The sequence below is a fragment of the Ambystoma mexicanum genome, chromosome 3q, assembly GCF_040938575.1.
Source record: "Ambystoma mexicanum isolate Mex_15411 chromosome 3q, UKY_AmexF1_1, whole genome shotgun sequence".
Lineage (NCBI taxonomy): Eukaryota > Metazoa > Chordata > Amphibia > Caudata > Ambystomatidae > Ambystoma > Ambystoma mexicanum.
Window position 1 is genome coordinate 1,254,904,415 of NC_090926.1, and position 17,950 is coordinate 1,254,922,364.

Below are 17,950 nucleotides of genomic sequence, written 5' to 3' on the forward strand. Positions count from 1 at the left end.
CCAGACAGGTGTTAGATCAAAAATATAGACACATTTATTACAAGGCTTTTGTAACTCAGACCATAGCAAAAGAATCACAGCAATACTAAGTAAACCAACACAACACTATCAATACAATGTATATACAAGACCATTGGGGTCTAAAGGGTTAAATGCACGAAAGGTATCCACAACCTAGGTGGGGAGAAAACAGGCAGTGCAGATAGTCTTTAGGCCCCTTTGACATCGACAACACACCTAACTAAGAGGCAGTCCAAGCCCTACGAAGAGAGGAGCCTTGTGCTCAATAGTAAATGCAATACAAGCACACGCATTTGTTCCAATAGGCAAAACGGGGTCTCTTCGGGGGTCTCGAGCAGCTCAGAAAGGTGAAGGAGGCGATGAAGAATAAGTTCCCACTATTCAGGGAGGACCTCCACTTGAAGGCAGAGGCAGTTCCACAGTGCGGGATGGAGTCGCTAGTTCGCACTAGCAGTGGAAAGGAGAGGGGCCCCCAGGGGCCACTCATGCGTAAAAAGGGGCCCTGGTACTAGGGGCCACTGGTTAGTGTAGGAAGTAACCACCGGTCCCAGGTGCTCTCGGACCCAAACTTCGCCAGTTCAGTCCACTTCACTTGCAGGTTATAACGGGACAAAAAGGACGTCTCTGCTGCTTTCAGTTCCTGAGATACAGCGATGATTTCCAAACGGAACAGTGGCGATTTCTCCACTCCAGGTGGAGGAATCGACCCAGTTTCACTGCAGCAGGCTTCAGGGGCAAGAGGGCCACAAATGCAGCATACCTTATGTTATCATTTATGGGCTCAACGGTTTTTGATGATTAATAAATCAGTAACTATGATATAAAATCAACTTTATTTGTTGGCGCAGAGTCCTGTATTTCCAATAATTGTTTTCTTACCTGCAAGGGTCATTGCCGCGGCAGGGCAACACGGTAACCCCATATGCTCCAGTGCTGACGCACTTGTCTCACTTCAGACCTGGGAATGCCAAGTGTACAAAATTTGGTGTGAGGGTGCTGCGGACACAGAGCTAGGCCTCCTTGAAATAGTGGCGATGAAAGAGCAAAGCAACTGGGTAAGCTGGTCAGCCCACTGGTTGGCCCAGGGACACTTCTGAGAAATCTTACTTGCAGGTTTTGATGAAGGTGGCAAGAATAGTTGGTCCCACTATTCCAATGGGTCGAAGCGTCTTTGCAGACCTTCTAGAACGATCAGATGCAGAGGAGTCCCACAGGACGACAGCAGACTCAGGGTGCTAAACCTTCCAGCAGGTCACCAGCGGTTCCTTGACTCAGCTTTGTAGTTTCAGGATACTTGTATCCTATCCTTCGTTCAGCGAGAACTCCAGAGATCGACATGGGATCAGTGTTTTTGGCCTCCTCTTATCCAAAGTTCCCTTTGTGCCAAAACTAAGAGGACCCAATGGGAGATCTGCTCACAAACACACGCCATACGTGGCCCAATCACGGACCTCAGTGGTCCCAATCATTCATGGCACTCCAGACCCTCTGGCACCCAGGATGTGTATTGGAACCAGACGTTGCAGCCCACATCTTGGAGGCACACACACAAGGCATGCAGAAGCCCGGGAAAGCATTGTGTTTCGCGGGAAAATGCATGACCAAATAAGGACTGGCCCGGGTCAGCTCGAACTGGGGTGGTTGAAGGGGCAAGATGGCCAAAGGACAGGACAAAGAACCTTGTGGCATGGCCATTTTGGAGCCAGACCACCTATTTGTGCCAAACACGGTTAACATGGCAGGAAAGGGTTAAAAAATAATGGGAAACAATAGCTGCCACCAGTCCTGTCCATGACACATCTGCACAGTTCATAAATAAAGTCCAGTGAGAGTATCTAGGGCCTTTGGAAATGACTATAGACCCAAGCGTGCTGTATGGTAAGATACATTGCACACTTGTTACATGTTGCACAAAGGTTGCAACATAAGGAAAATGACTGAGGGAAACAAAGTCTCCCAGTATTGACTGTCTTAAGAGCATGTCAGTTTCCCCATAAGAAGCGAGTGAAAGCCCAGAGGAGTGCAGCTGAAGGCTGTGCTCCTCTGGCAAAGTCAGTCTATGGTGCTTAAACAGCAGCAGAATGTTTGGGGGTGTACACATGGAGGGAAAATTACATACAATTATGAAACCTTTCCTAACACACATCTGGCGACAAATTCCATGAGGCCAGGTTGTTTGCTCGATTTCAGGAACAGATGCGCAAAAGGGGAAGGGACTGGGCGGAACAAATGTTGGAGGAGGGTTAAGGGCTGCTCCCTCACCAACAAATTGTCCAGGAGCAAGTGTGTGCGGTCCATGACACCCCACCACTTACTGATTTACCAGCTGTCTTGACACCCAAACTTTAAAGGGCACCAATTGGCACAAAGGGTAAGGCGGTGCCTGTTTTACCTGGTGGGGAGTTATTGCAACTGGGGGTGGGGGTCCAGACCACACCAACTTCAAAGAAACAGATGGCTAGAAAGAGCAGGGCCAAGCAGACACCGGTCATACCACTTGAGGCGGTCCCGCCACAAGCACCTACCACTGAGGGGAACCCACCCCAAAACACACAGGGGCCCACTTCTGATATTGTTGGGATCACAGCAACGTATACTTTACCGCCCCGCCTCCGTGCCATCTAGTAATGATTTATTGAGTTCTCTGTCAGTGGTTGTTGCGGGAATGAGCGAAAAAATGAATGAGACCTTGGGGAAAATGTTGAAGTTATTTTGGGCATCCGTGTTGCCTACGGCTGGTGCACCCAGCACGGCCATGAGGGAAATCTGGAGAGCCCCCCCCACAGCCAGCGGCCATCAGTGGGACCTTGGGAACAACTGTGGGAATCACCCAACCTAACCCACTGGCACTATCAAGCCAGACAGTATTCGGGGGGACAGGGTTACAAGTCTTAGTCGATAAAGGGGTTGGTTCCTCTGGGTCAGAGCCAGTGCAGCAGTCTGGGGTGAGTGCAGGGGCAAACACTAGGAACAGCGCTCGAGGTACAGTTGGAAGTGCGGTTGCCCCCATACCTCTAACAGGAACACCCACACCGATGCCTGCCCAACAGGCCGAGGAACAGCCGGTGCGACCACCAAGGCTAACACCACTGGGGGAGTGGGAGTTGAGGGGACCCTCCAACGGGGTGCAATCGCACCCTTATTAACTAGCAGTTCCGTCTCAGTGTGGCATGTTGCCATGTTCTTTAAGGAAAGGATCTGAGCAAGGGAATATTGTGATATATTCTGCATATTAGAGACTGAGAGTGGTGGCACTGATTTTAAGATTAGCAAAGAAGAGCACAAGAAGAGCCAGAGGATTTTCAAGCCAGAGGACACTATACAAAATTGGCATTTGACCTATTGGCAGCGGTATGGTTGGAGAAACACCCCACTGACAGGCTTTAATGACATATAAGAGGGGGATCACGATGGAATACAGGGAATATGGGACCACGGGTTGGATTGACTATGATAGGGCATTTAGAAGGAAAATGGCCCTGGTACCTGGTACCTGAGATGACTTGGGATCAGAAGGACATGGAGCCATGGGTGGCTTTCATGGGTGCAAAGAGAGGACCAGCGTGCCAAATGAGTATGTGTACAGGCGAACTAAGAAGCCTTGGTATGGTAAGAAGGAACAGAATAAAAAAAGAATGAGTGGCGGCCCTTTCAGTCGGCCCCCCCAGTACAGAAAGGGTGGGATAGGGCACACAAGGGCTCCACGGCTGGAAAACCATGCAGGTCCTACATAGGATCTTGGACTCGGAGGCCAAGGTGCAAATTCCCCCATCAAGGGGATGGTGGCGAAGGGTCCATCCCCGGTAGACAGAGAGGTGCTCCTGGAATTCCTGCAGGATTACTCTAGGTTGGGGGATAGGGAATTACTGTGGGAAGGTTTCTCTGAGGGGTTTAGAATCCTCTTTGAAGGCCCCTTGATGGGGCAGATGGCGAGGAACCTCCCTTCTGCACTCCGCCAACCTCAGGTAGTAACACAGAAAATTGGTAAGGAATTGGAGCTAGGTAGGGTGGCCCTTTCCCCGGTTGTATACGAATTGTTTGTTTTACAACTGTTCGAATGACAATTGACCTTTTCACAATTGACCGAATTGTGAAGGTCAATTGTAACATGTATGGGGGGGAAACCCCCCGCAATCCCCCACCCAACCCAAACCCGCCCAAAACCCCATATATATATATATATATATATATATATATATATATATTACCAAAGCAATTTGGGTAATACCCTTTCCCCACCCCCCGCTTCCCAATTGTATTGTCTCCCCCCTTGGGACTGTGCCCAAGAAAGACAAGGGCAAGTTTAGGTTAATCCACCACCTGTCCTGCTCGAAAGGGGACTCAGTAAATGACTGGCTGGACCAGGACCGGGGCTCAGTGCACTATGACGTGTTTGACCCAGCCATGCTGATGGTCGCTGCCAGGGGGCGACGGGCCGTCCTGGCTAAAGTTGACATTGAGTCTGCATTCAGACTTTTGCCGGTCCACCGGGATAGTTTTCACCTGTTAGGGTTTCATTGGGGGGGCCTTTTCTATGCGGACAAACGCATGCCAATAGGTTGCTCAGTTTCTTGTGCCTTTAGCACATTTCTCGAGTGGGCGGCCTGCAGGGTGGAACAAAGGGGGGACATAATCCATTATATGGATGACTTTATGTTTATGGGACAAGAAGGATCCAGAGATTGTATGCTTGCACTTTCTTCATTTCAATGGCCAGGATGGGTGTCCCACTGGCCCCAGAGAAGACACAGGGACCCACGGAAGCGTTGACTTTCCTGGGGATTGAGATAGACACCATAAAGAGGTCTTGCAAGTTGCCCCAGGAGAAAGTGTCTGAACTGATTGAGGAAATAGAGTCTGCTTTAGCGAAAGATAAGACCACACTGAAAGGGGCGCAACAATTGCTGGGGAAGTTGAATTTTGCAGCCAAAGTCATCCCGGCGGGGAGGCTATTCGCCCGCAGGTTGGCCGGGGCAACAGCAGGGGTGACACAGGCCCACCACGTACACCTAGGGGCAGGTTTGAAGGAGGATTTGTGCATAAGACGGCCATTTCTCTGCGAGTTCAATGGGTTACTGTTAAGGAGGGGCCCTTGGCAGACCAGTGAAGAATTGCAGTTATACTTTGACGCTTCAGGGAGTGAAGGTTTTGGGGTCATACTGGGGCAGGTGTGGTGCACCCGGAGATGACCAGGGCAGTGGCACAAGAAGGGTAGGATTAAGAATATAATCGCGTTAGAGCTATTTCCCATTGTCTTGGAGCTCACACTATGGCCCAGAGTATTATGTAACAGGAGGGTGCGCTTCTGGTACGACAGCAACGCCATGGTTGAAGCCATTAACTTGCAGTCAGCCTCTTGCCTGGCAGTTTTGAGCCTACTGAGAAAGTCGGTGGAGGTGTGCTTAAGAGGGAATATCGAGTTCAGGGCACGGCATGTACAAGGTGTGGTAAATGTGGCAGCTGATGGTCTTTCTCGTTTCAGTGGCGCAGGTTCCGGGCGGCACATCCATATGCAAGGAAGGAGGGGATGGCGTTCAGGAGTGAGTGGTGGCAGCTGGTGACGTGGAGCAGGCGCACTGGAACTTGGGGGAGCAATCGCTAACACCAAGCGTTAGATCCCGGTACCGGCAGGGCTACGGTAAGTTTGTCCGCATGATTCAGACACAGGAAATATCTGGCGTTTCATTGGAGTAGCAAGTGCTGGCATTTGTTGTCTGGGCACATGGTAACGGTAGGGGCAGGAGTTGGGCGGCTGGTCACCTGGCTGCCATTGCATTCCATTGCAAATTGAATGGGTTGGGGGACCCTACCAAAGGGTTTTTAGTATGCACGGCTTTGAAGAGATGGGGCCGGGTGGAGGGGCCCAAGCAGGACACCCAGAAGCCCATTGATTTCGAATTACTGGAACAACTGCTGTGCGCACTGCCCGGGATATGCTTTAATAGTTTTGAGGTGGCATTGCTCAAGGCGGCATTTTCACTGGGATTTCTGAGGCCTTTACAATCAGTGAATTGGTGGCAGCTGGCAAAGGGGATCTCTCTGGTAGGGCTCTAGCTTCGGGAGATGTACAGTTCTGTCCTAAAGCAGACTGGGTGGTTTTGTCAATCAAATTGTGCCTGTGTAAGACCGACCAAGGGGGAAAAGAGAAGTTGGTGGTGCTCCACCAATCCAGCCACATCAGCAGTTGCCTGGTCACTTTGTTAAAAATGTACTTGACTTTGAGATTTTGAGATCCCAGCAGCCGGGCCCCCTCCTGGTGCATTTCAATGGGACACCACTCACCAGCTACCAGTTTAGGAAGATCCTGTCAACTTTTTTGGTTTTGGGGGCAGTGGGGATTATAGGCAGGGGGTGGTCCTCCCACAGTTTTCGCATTGGTGCTGCCACAGCGGCCTATTTTCAGGGCATGCCAGCACCCGCAATTCAAAGCATAGGGAGATGGCAGTCAAACCGCTTTCAGCTTTATTTAAGGCCACAGGAGAATAAAGAGTCCATGGCAGGAGGGACATAGGGCGGCTTTTCTGCATGCCAGGACGGACTCATTTGATGGTGGTCGGACTTGATGCTTCTCAAAAAGCTTTTTCTCAAACCGAATAATTCTGTATCTACAGATGAGACTGTATGGATGGTAGGCCATTCCTTTATAACACATGCATAGGTCACGGCCCAGCGATGGCCCCTGAGCCCCAACCTAGGAATGGAAGAAAACAGGGTTGTCTGGTTGGGGGTGTCATGTATGAGGTGGCACTCATTGTTACCAGCTGTGCAGACGGATACAGTGGAGGCCTGCGCCCAGGGTGCTGGGGATGCATTTGGGTGGCAATGACCTTGCCATCATGGGAAGGAGCCGATTATGGGCTCAGATCCAGGTGGGCCTGTGCGCACTGGCACAAGAATTGCCAGGCACGGGCATCATCTGGTCAGATGTGGTGCCCAGGCTGCAATTGCACGGGGCGGCATCGCGCAGGGGCATGACAGGTCCAGGCGCAGGCACAACAGAGGGATCGAAAAATGTACAAAAGCTGAGGGCTTTGGTTTTGTGAGGCACACTTGCCTAAATTCGCTCCCTTCCCACTATACGACAGACGGTGTGCATGACCTGTTACTCACAGCCATTCTGGGGGCACTCTTGAAGGCCGGGGGCCAGAACGATGGTAAGTTGCTGGGAGCATGAGGGCATTGGGGGCAGTGGGGGGCCACACCCAAAGCGTGGCGGAGGTTGGGGCAGTCCTAGATGGGGAGGCGAGTAATGGCATGGGCAGGTTTCCCAATGGCCGCACTCGAGCTACACTCAGACAATGGGCACTGAGTCCCTTAGGGGCACTTGAGATCCTCACCTGCAAGATTCAGTGGCCCGAGGAGGAAGTACTCCATGCAGTACAAATCTGGAGTGTATGTTCGGTGCCTTGTGAAAGCTGTGGGTGGCAAGGGGACACCAAGAACATTCAGAACTATGACTTTGCCCTGCTTTTGTGCCACTTTTGAAAGGTATGGTCGTGAACCATGATGTGTTTGGGGCTGGGACTGCCCCCTGTGTTGCATGTTCCAATAAATTGTGACCTGTTGTTTCCAAAATGTAAAACTAGTGTCTGTCTATTATTGGGTAGTAGGTTTCTGTTCTAGGGTCTGTTACCCCTCCCCCCAATGATAGAGGGGTGGGGGGCCAATGGGGGCTGACACTGCTAAGGGGATGTCCAAGCCCCTCTCGGTGGTGCTAGAGGGACATCCCACCTAGTGGGACGCCCGTCTGGCCCTCGGCAGGACCTCCTCACCCCTCCTCCAGGAGGAAGTGGCCGTCCCCAGGCAGTAGCTTTCGGCACGCACTGGGGACGGCATATATGGCAGGGTGGGACTGGAGTCCAGTCTCTTTCCAGTCGCCCCTGCACTCCCCCCCGCCTGAACACCCACCCACCCTCACCCTAGTAGTAGTTGATTGCTGACTAAGGTAGCCTTACAGAAGTAAATAAGAAGGAAATGTGTAAATATGTTATACTTTGTTTCAGAGGATTTCGATGTGTAAGTTGGTAAATAATGTTGGATGTTTTATACATTGACCTAAATGTAAATATGTTAAAATATGCACAATTGTTTATTTTGATTTCAGCGGATTTCGGGGTGTAAGTGATAAAAATTAATGTTCGCTTGTGGTTTATTTTGTATTAATTGTTCCATTTCTGTCACAGGCAGAGTTCGGGACAGTCCGAGCCGGGGAGGAGAGTAACGCCGCGGCTTGAACCGCGGGCAGGTTTCCCGATGGCCACACATGAGCCAAACTCGGACGATGGGCACTGAGTCCCTTAGGGACACTTGAGATCCTCACCTGCAAGATTCAGTGTCCCGAGGAGGAAGTACTCCGTGCAGCACATTCTGGAGCGTATGTCCGCTGCCTTGCTAAAGCCGCGGACGGCAAGGGGACACAGAGAACATTCAGAACTATAACTTTGCCCTGCTTTTGGGCCACTTTTGAAAAGTATGGTCGTGAACCATGATGTGTTTAGGGCTGGGAATGCCACCGGTGTTGTATGCTCCAATAAATTGTGATCTGTTGTTTCCAAAATGTAAAACTAGTGTCTGTCTATTATTGGGTAGTAAGGTTATGTTCTAGGGTCTGTAACCCCCCCATGATAGAGGGGTGGAGGGGCCATTGGGGGAGGATGAAGAGAGGTTACTGGCCCGCAGTGAGGGGATTTGAGGGGGCGTGGAGGAGGAGGATTTTATAACACAATGTTGTTGCTGGCCCACCCGAAAGGATGCTCAAATAAAGGGTGCAGTGGATCAGACCGCAAATCCTCTGATCTAGAAACTTGCCATGATCGCTGCCAGGGTCGGTCTTTGTTTCTGGCAGCTCAGGTGGCTGCCTGACGTCAGTCAGCCTCTAGGGGGTGCCACACCAGCAGGCCATGGCGCTAGTTTGACTTCTGCATTTGTTATAGCTGGCCTCGAGCCGGTGCTCCTGCAATGCCAGGCCAGGCCATACGCACCAGCCAGCCACATTCATTTTTATAATGTTACGTGTATGTATTCTAGTAGCACTGCAGTCTGGCCCTCAAGCAGGGCAGGGCAGCAATTGGCAAATTAGCAACATGTGTTGCTTTATTCACTTCCCCCCGGGAAGTGAGACAGCCAGCCAGGCCCATGGGCGCACATGCGGCGTGCCCTCCTCCAGGCTATGTGCGCGCACTGACAGTGACACAGGAACAGGACTGATTGGGAATTTGGGGCTGGCGTTGTCGGGCCCCTCCATTACGAGAAAAGAGGAGCGAGTGGGTGCGCAGCAGGTAAGTGTTTGGGGCATTCCCGAACATGAGGTGATGGCCCGCGGTGAACGTGATCTTGCCTGTTGGTTGGTGGTGTGAGGCGGGCGGGAGGGAGTCCGCTCATAGCACCGCCTAACTAAGGGCCTCTAGCTATAGTCTACTTTCCATGGTCTCAGGAGGGGTCTTGCCCCCCACTGTTGGCTTGTGATGAGGCCACTCTGCTGTGGGCTGTTCCCTTTGTGTGAAGGCACAGGGCAGTTTGCAGGTAATTAAACCCTTTCATTTGTAGTGTGCCTCACAAACTTTTACTTCCTGTGACCCCCAGCCCGTCTTCTCAGGTTCCCTCTCTGCCTCCACACACGCATGGCTGCATGCGGAGAAAGGTGTGCATTGTTGCGGGGAACCAGGCTCAGTATCTGCCATCGCTGGCGCCCACGGCCTTCTGTGCTCAGGTTTGTGCAAGGGCATGTACTGGTGGTGTGTTCACCTACGGTGCCCTCTGCTACCAGGACTGCGAGCATTTTTCAGTTGAGCTGAATGTTTTGTCTGCACCCGTTATGGTTCATTTTCTTCTGCCATTAAGAATACAGGACAGACCTTGCATGTTTTTGGTGCCAGTTGGGGTTGGTTATTATACTAAATTTGTATGCACGTGTGCCTATTGTCTGAGCATACTGGTCATTCATGGGGTCTGGAATAAAGAGCTTTTCTCCATTAAGTCTATGATCCATGCATGTTTTGGGTGGCAATTTTCTGTGGCGTTTCTGCAGTAATGGTCTTCTGCGGGTGTAAGTTGAACATTGTGTTGCCTTGGCCCATTGTGGTGAGTTGTATTCAGCCCATGTGTGTGTTGTTAGCACCTGCGACCACTCGGAACTGTGCATAATTGTATTTAATGTGTTTTTGCCAGAGCATGCTGTTTGTCATGGTGTTGCCTTGAATGCACATGTATAATATTGAAATGTGCAAGCAAGTATTGCCATACAGCTGTGTGGTGAGCACACAGGAAGAGCACGAAGGATATAGTCCCAGTACGCTTTTATTTACAACAAAACTCTTCAAACCAGCCCTAAAACCCTCACCTCGATGTACAATGTCTGATTAGTCTTGGCCTAGAGTGTATCACAGAAAGGGTTTTTATGGCAGTGCAACTTAACAAAAACTGCACATTAGCTACCTTGCTGTGACTCTACGACATACATATATTGATTGACTACAAGTTTAACCCTTCTGTCCTTTCCTATGTTCCAAAGTATATAAAATACACATCCCGCACGACCCAAAAGCAAAGATACACTGCGGCCATTCATCACACCAGCCTTTTACAGCATACACGATAAACTTGCATTGATTCGGGCTTGCTAAAGTGTTCTGAACGCCATTAATGCACACACCGAAACTCCGAGCGTGTAAAATGCGAACGACTGTCGCACACAACTGCGCAACAGGCACGGCTGCTGACAAGGGCTCAAGTCGAGAGAACAGCCGAGTGGACGGTGTCCACACACTTTTTTTGAGAGGTTGGAACTGTCCGTATTTGAGGAATTAAAAGAAAAAAATGCTTGCTTTCCCGCACTTCGTTTTCTGTGCCGAATCCGGGATTCGAACCAAATGTTAAATGTTAAATGTTAAAGGTATTTGTACCGCGCACTGTCACCAACGGAATTGGTCCCAAAGCGCTCTGGCGGATCTGAAAATGATAAGGTAGGGTGGGCTGGGTTAGTAGGGTGAAGAGGGAGTAGGATAGTCAGAGGAGTGGTGTTCTGTTGGCAGCTTCTACTCGGTATACACCAGATGCTGAGCTTTGGTGCGGGTATTGGATCGGTGACAGGCCGCGTGTGCTGTTAGTCCGGCATATGTGTTGTTGCAGTGTTGTGAAGTGCGTGCGGCTTGTTATGCAAGAGATGGTTGTGTGAGTTTTTTGAGTGAGATAAGTATGCAGAGTTTGAGCTTATATTGGTTAGTGGGTTAGCTGAACTTTGGCATGTTGGCATTTGCAGTTATGTCCCAGTGTGGCACCAGTGGACCCCCACAACTCTATCTGGATGCGGTGCGGGCCAATGTTTAGAATTCTATCTGGGTGTGGGCAAGCCAGCACTCACAGTCCCATCCAGATGCGGTGCAAGCTAGCGTCCAGGAATCTGTCCAGGTGTGGGCATGCTATCATTCGCAAGCCTATCTGGATGTTACGCAGGCTGGTGTTCACAATTCCAAGTGTGGCACACGCCAACGTTCAAGTTTCATTTAAGTGCGGGCTTGCTATCCTTCAATCAATCTCATCTAGATGCGACGCAGGCCAATGTCCACAATTCTAAGTGTGGCATATGCTAGTCTTCAGGTCTCGCCTAGGTGGGGGCATGCTGACGTTCGAAGTCCTATCTAGATGCGACGCAGGCCAATATTCACAAATCTATCGAGGTGTGGGTATGTTGGCATTCAGGATTCACCCAGGTGCGGGCATGCCAACATTCATGGTCCTATCTAGATGCGACGCAGGCGATATTCTCTAAATGTAGACATGCTAATATTCATACCTCCATCTAAGGGCGGGCATGCCAGCATTCAAAGTCTCCTCTAGATGCGACGCAGGCCAATGTCCACAATTCTGTCAAGTGTGGCCATGCTAATATTCTCAATTCTATCTAAGTGTGCCTGCCGGTCTGGATATGGTGTGTCCGGTACGTGTGAGTGGGTGAGTCGCTTGAGGGCTTTCGTCTGGGTCTAAGTATGTGATCAGTCTCTCCTTTTGTGGCTATTTTCCATGGTATCTTATGCTGTCTATGCATTGACATGTAGGGGGGAGATATGGCCGCAGTAACCGTGGAACAGGGCACGCCAGCTCATGGACTGAGTAGCAGGGCTGAAGTCGAGGGTCACGTGGGGGAAGGGAGTCCACACACTTTTTTCAGAGGGTAGACTCAGTCCCCCCCCAGATAAAATGAGAAACATTGAATATTATCTTTTCAAAGTTTGCGTTTTTAAGAGCTAATAAGTATCCAATAAAGAGACATGTTTTTTTGGTTTTTCCTTGTTAATATGGTTAATATTTAAGTTTTTTTTTGCTTTCTATGTATTTATGTATCGGTTTCTTCTTTTTATTTCTCTTATTTATTTGTACAGGTTTAAATTTAACCAATTGCAATAAAAAAAAAAGATTTTAAAAAGAATGTCCTCTTTGAATTTATGCATTAAAGCCGACCGTGGGGATCGATCCACAGTCATCAGGTGTGTAGGCCGGACTGACACTTCACCACTGCATCATATAATCTGATCGAAAATAACGAACAGCTACAGGTGAAATGTCCCAGTTCAGTACTGCAAATCCAAGGGAAAACATTTGTATTGGTTCTTAGAGTTTAAACCATGCACACGTTTTTAAAAACACTATTAGAAGAAAGCATCCTCTCTTGGTTTTTTTGTGTGTTGATTTTATGAAAAGGCAAATGCCATTTGTCCTGGGCAATTTGGGTGGTTATGCAAAGCCAATTTAATTAAATGTGCATATTTCACCTTAATATGCTAATTTCTGACAACGTCACATCCCATTGCGTTTGTTGATGAGTCCCCCCACTTTAATTTTTAGGACTCGACCCCTGCTGAGTAGGGTTTATTCACTCAGCTTGGAGGAGAGCTGCTGGGCATGGGCAGCCGCCCTTCCTTGCCCTGCTGTCCAGAGACTAGTCTGTGTCAGTCGGAAATTGCGGGGAATCGTGAACGGATCAGAAGGCTCCGCCGCAGCCAGACCCGGTGAGCCAGAGCCTGCTGACTTTGCCATTGGGTCACCGTGACCCGTCCGTGCAGCCCGCGGGTCCTGCGTGCTTCTGCCTTCTCTGCCGATCAAAAAGGTACGTCGGTGTGTTGCTAATGCTGATGCTGCTAAGCTAACCACTGTCAAGGGGTGCAGCCGCTTGCCAAGATGCGGGCTAAACAAACCTATGCATTCTGCAAAGAGAATTAACGTGCCACACAGAAACGTGTAAAGCTCTATTCTTTATTTTCATGTCTCTTTATTTGACACACCAAAACGTATTTTTTTCCTATATTACTTTTTAGTTCCATATGGCGCATCCCTGGGAAGGTTAACTGACATTTTCTTGCTTACGTATTCTAGTGTCTGCTTTGGACTAAATGCATCAGTTTAGCATAAAAGGTCTTTTAATTTTCTAAACAAGCCACTGCCTAGCGCGCACACCAGATGGCAACCCAATGTGACTTGGCACCTTGATTAGGAAAGTAGAGTTCATTGTGTGCCACTGTGCAGACCGTAGTCCGTGGCAAACCAATGCAGTGATGTGTGCAGCCATGATTTGTGCGCTGCCCAAGTCACCACCCTGTTGGTTATTGGCGTCTATGTGGCGCTCCCGTATTTAGAAGTACACATACGTGTTGTCTGATGTGTCCAATGTCCATACTATAGCACACTGGGATGTTTTGTGTATGTGGCTCTGACGAGCATGCCATGCACTGCCCACACTTACACACAAAGCAATCAAAGGAGTTGCGCAACTTGTACATCCACGGAGGCCACACGCCCTTTCTGCACTGCCACGCCATGGTTTTCACGAGCTGCAGGCCAGCACTAATAAGAGATGCTATGCCAGCTCTGTTAGATAAAGCATGGGCCTGCTCTTTCTTGCAGAAATAACCCCTGTGGCCCCGCGCAATGGAGAGGAGATAGTGGCTGAGGAACTGTGGACCCTTTAACATGCATTAGAAACCCGTTTTTCTGGTTGTCATTTTTAAGTGTCGGGGAGTGGGGGGGGCGCCAACGATGCTTCCCGCCTGGGGTGCAGTCTGGAGTAAGACCAGCGATTGGCTGCAAATGTTTTTGACCCGCTGCCCGCGGCCTGTCACACGGCCCACCCCGGGACGCCACCTCTACCAGGGCAAGGTTGGACCCGTGACTGCACGCTTTCAGCCAGATGTTGGAGTAAGGAGACTCAGCGACAGATCAAAGAGCAAGGTACACGAGCGAGAAGCAGGGGTTGCACCTGGAGACCCGCGAGCGCCCCCGGAACCCCCACCCTGCTGCACGGATCTAACATGAGGTTTCACGCCGTGGAAAGTATACTATTGATATGAACTAGTTATGCAGCGTCCAGAATAACCCCAACTGCCTCTCGGCGCTTCAATTATATGTGTTACTATTGGACAAATCAATGGCCCTCCCTGTGGTGTAATGAGCTTGACTGTCTGGAGATTCCAATACACACGCACACATCTGCAGCAGGCCTGCTTTAACCCCTTAACTCCCCGAGCAACCTTAGCATACCACTCCTGCCCAATCAGCGCTGCCCTGGATGGCGAGGCCAGTGGCGGAGACGGGGGGGGTGTGGCGACTGCCCCTCCTCTTGGTTTCCCCCGTTCCCCCCTTCGCCCAGCACCCCCACTACTGAGCGAGGCCACCATTCGCCTCATAAGGTTCGCAACGTTGGCGTGTTTCTCTGCCAGCAAATGTAACTCTGTTTGTGTAGTTTTAAGGGGCCTCACCATATCTGAAAATGGCTGTGTCACGCGGCCAATTTTTGGGAGTGCACAACTCACTTTGCTAGGCTGAAAACAGCTCCCCCGGACTGCGCCTGTCAAACGTTTGAAGGTGACCCCTGGCAAATGAAGGGCAGATGTCGCCCATTAACGGCCGGGCTGTAACTAAGCCTTCCTCCACGGGCTAGGAGAGAGTCCTAGGTAACAGAATGCATAAATATCTGTACATACCTAGGCAGAGAAGCAGCAGGGGGTGCGCCATGGCCTCGGAGGTGCTCCTGCTCCAGGGGTGTGGTGCCCGTGCATGGCAGTCCGCCCACCGCAGGCTTGTGTGGAAAAGGGGAAGCTCTCGCCGGCAGTTAATGGGGTTTCGTTTCGCCATTCACTGCCGGATGCAGTGACTCACCGAACCGCTGGCGTCATACTGGTGCCCCTGGACCCCAGGCCCCGCCGGGGAGCAGCGTGGGGGGGGGGGGGGGTTGGCTGAAGTGAAAGAGGGACCTGTCCAGGGCCAGTGGTGCTTCGCAGGTGGGAGGCTGCTTGATTGCTTTGGGGTTTGGTTTTGATGCACAAGGCCTGCACCCCAAATGACCTTCTACTGCGAACAGGCCATGTTTGGGGCCACAGAGGGCAGGGAGACATGTTTTTACAGGGCCCCTGGCAACGGCCAGGTGTGACTAAGACTGCCTTCTGCTCTGGGGGCCTACGTTTAGAGGAGACTTGCAGCTATAGCCCAAATGGCCTTCCTGGGAGGCTGTCGCCTCGCGGCTGCGTGGCCTGCCACACAGTATTCTCCATTTTGAGTTTCTCAGAAGCAGGCCAAGCTGGCACAAAAGAATGTACAACTGAAAAAACTAGGTTGCCAGGAGACATAGGTCTGCCCAACATCACACAGGTTTTCTCAGTGGAAAAATGGCGCAGCAACTGGGCCATGCCAATGAAAACCCCAGGCCCAAAAGATTCTGGCAATTTCAGAGAGTGCAGTCAAGCAGTGGCGACTGGTTATATTTTTACGTTGAGGGGCGTAATGCTTGCTTTACCAAAGAAGCCCCATACAAAATGTCTTACCACAATAAGAAATGGCTAGACTGGCTGCATTGAAATGCTACATAATAACACTTATCATGCTGGCTTTATCATCCTTGCCCAGTAATAAATGCCATGCCTGCCCCCTGGTGCACCAGCGCCTCACACTCACACACAATCACATTCATTGTGAATGTGATTATGTGTGAGTGTGAGGCTCTGGGAGTCTAGGGGACAGATGCGTGTCAGGGGCTGAATACAATGCCTGTCCCCTGTGCCCCCAGCTCCTCACACACGCACACAATCAATGTGATCATTATCATTCTGCTCAATCCTCTCTGCGACAACCTTGGTATTACTGATTAGGCCTTGGTCTGGTTGACCTCCTTTCTCACCGACCGACCCTCTCAGGTCAAACTGGGATCTTTCCTCTCTTCGATCTCTCTCTCTACTCGTGGTGTTCCCCATGAGTCTAACCCCTCTCCCTGGCTCTTTAACCACTACCTGGCATCTCTTGCCCACTGCATCGCTACTTTCTGCTCCAGTTTTCAATGTTATGCGGGTGACACTGAGCTCTCTTTCAGGCTCCCCTCAGCCACCTCTGCATCTTCTCTCATACCAGACAGTCTGGCCGCAATTCAGGAATGTTGTGCCACCAATGATCTCTGCCTTAATGGTAGTAAGACTCCTCATTTGGACACCCGTTTCCCCTTTTCCTCTCTCTCTTTGATCCCTCTTCCTTCCCCTAGAAGCTCACTGTCTCCAGAGCTCTGGTCCTTTCTAGGCTGGACTATTGAAACAGCCTCTTCCTAAATCTACCTGCCTCTACTCTTCGACCTTTATAACTTATCCAGAACAGGACTGCGAGACTTGTCCTTGGCCTCAAGCCCACAGATCGTATCTCTCCAGCTCTGAAATCTGTTCACTGACTCCTGTGACTGTAAGGATCAACTTCAAGACCGTCTGCATCTTTCTGGGGCCTGGGACCGCTCTACCTCCAACTTTCTCTTCCAAAACATTGCAGAGAGTTGGGGGCAGATCTATCTCTTCGGCTGGGGCCTCCCTCTGGAACAGCCTCCCTGCCTCTCTGAAACTTGAGCAGAACCACCTCCGGTTCTGGAAGCAACTCAAGACCTTCCTTTTTGCTTTTTTTTTTTGCTTCTGCTTTCTCTCTTCCTCTCCCTATTCAGCGTGATTATGTGCGTAAGCGAGGCGCTAGGGAGTCCAGGGAGCAGGCATGGCATTTTGTAGTGAACTTCTATGATGGATGTCCAGTAAAAAAATACCATCCCTAGCCCCATGGCCCCACAAAGTGATCATGTGTGTATACAAAGCACTGGGGGGCCCAGGGGACAGGAATGTTTCCTTCCCAGTGCTTCAGATCCTGCTAGCATGAACAGGAATCAGGAAGCAAGAGCTTCCTGGTTTCTGAACATGTGTGCAGGGGCCTGAGTGTGAGTGATGAAACGCCCCACTCCAGCCTGCAGGAGCGCCCCCTCGCAAAACATCCCCAGCATTGCATGGCTCATTGGCATGTGCGGCTAGGGAACTAAACTGTCAAAGGGAAACCAAACCATGTTTCCCTATGACAGTTGTCAGCCGGCTTAGGAGCGCTCCCTCAGCTGGAAAAAGCAGATGAGGGAGTGCTCAGTGTTTCACTGGGCTGGCTCCGCGGCTCCTGCATAATTGGCGAGCGGGCTGGTGGGTCGACACCCCATCACCCATTATGGAAAGACCATATGCAAATCTCCCAAAGGAGCAGTCCAGCCTAAACTACTTGGTCACATCCCTTCTGCGTGAGACCACATAATAATGTAGCATTTATATAGCGCTACGAACCCTCAGGTATCTGAGCGCTGCTTATTATTACCCCCGGTGTGTGGTGCTCATTTATCGACTTCGGAAGGATGAAAGGCTGAGTTTGGCCTTGCCGGGATTCGAACCTGCATCAGCAGGCTCAGCAGAGATGTCAAAGCGAGCGCTCTACTCGCTGTGCTACCGGACATGCACCCCCAACATGTTTCGGACTCATTGGGCATCATCAATGAGGAGTAGCTTGGGTTTCTAGGCCTAGCAGGGCACCTCTTCCACCACTAACCCCATGCATAGCCTCACACCCAAGGTACATACTCATCCCTGACCCTATGCCCAGCCTCATACCA

At 50.6% G+C, this 17,950-nt stretch overlaps 1 protein-coding gene across 8 annotated transcripts in view; it reads right to left on the minus strand.

Annotated features, from left to right (window-relative positions):
- C3QH19orf38 (chromosome 3q C19orf38 homolog) overlaps positions 1-15,183 on the minus strand; it is a 415,371-nt gene extending 400,188 nt beyond the window's left edge. For 6 of the 8 annotated variants that reach the window (XM_069604264.1, XM_069604265.1, XM_069604262.1 and 3 more), the window contains exon 1: positions 14,994-15,145. In XM_069604264.1, the coding sequence (XP_069460365.1) occupies positions 14,994-15,144 (151 nt within the window). In that variant the 5' untranslated portion in view covers position 15,145. Of the gene's footprint in view, positions 1-14,993 lie in introns of all 8 variants that reach the window. The other 2 variants (XM_069604266.1, XM_069604260.1) reach the window with 2 other exon arrangements.
- Between the last annotated feature and the right edge of the window lie 2,767 nt (positions 15,184-17,950).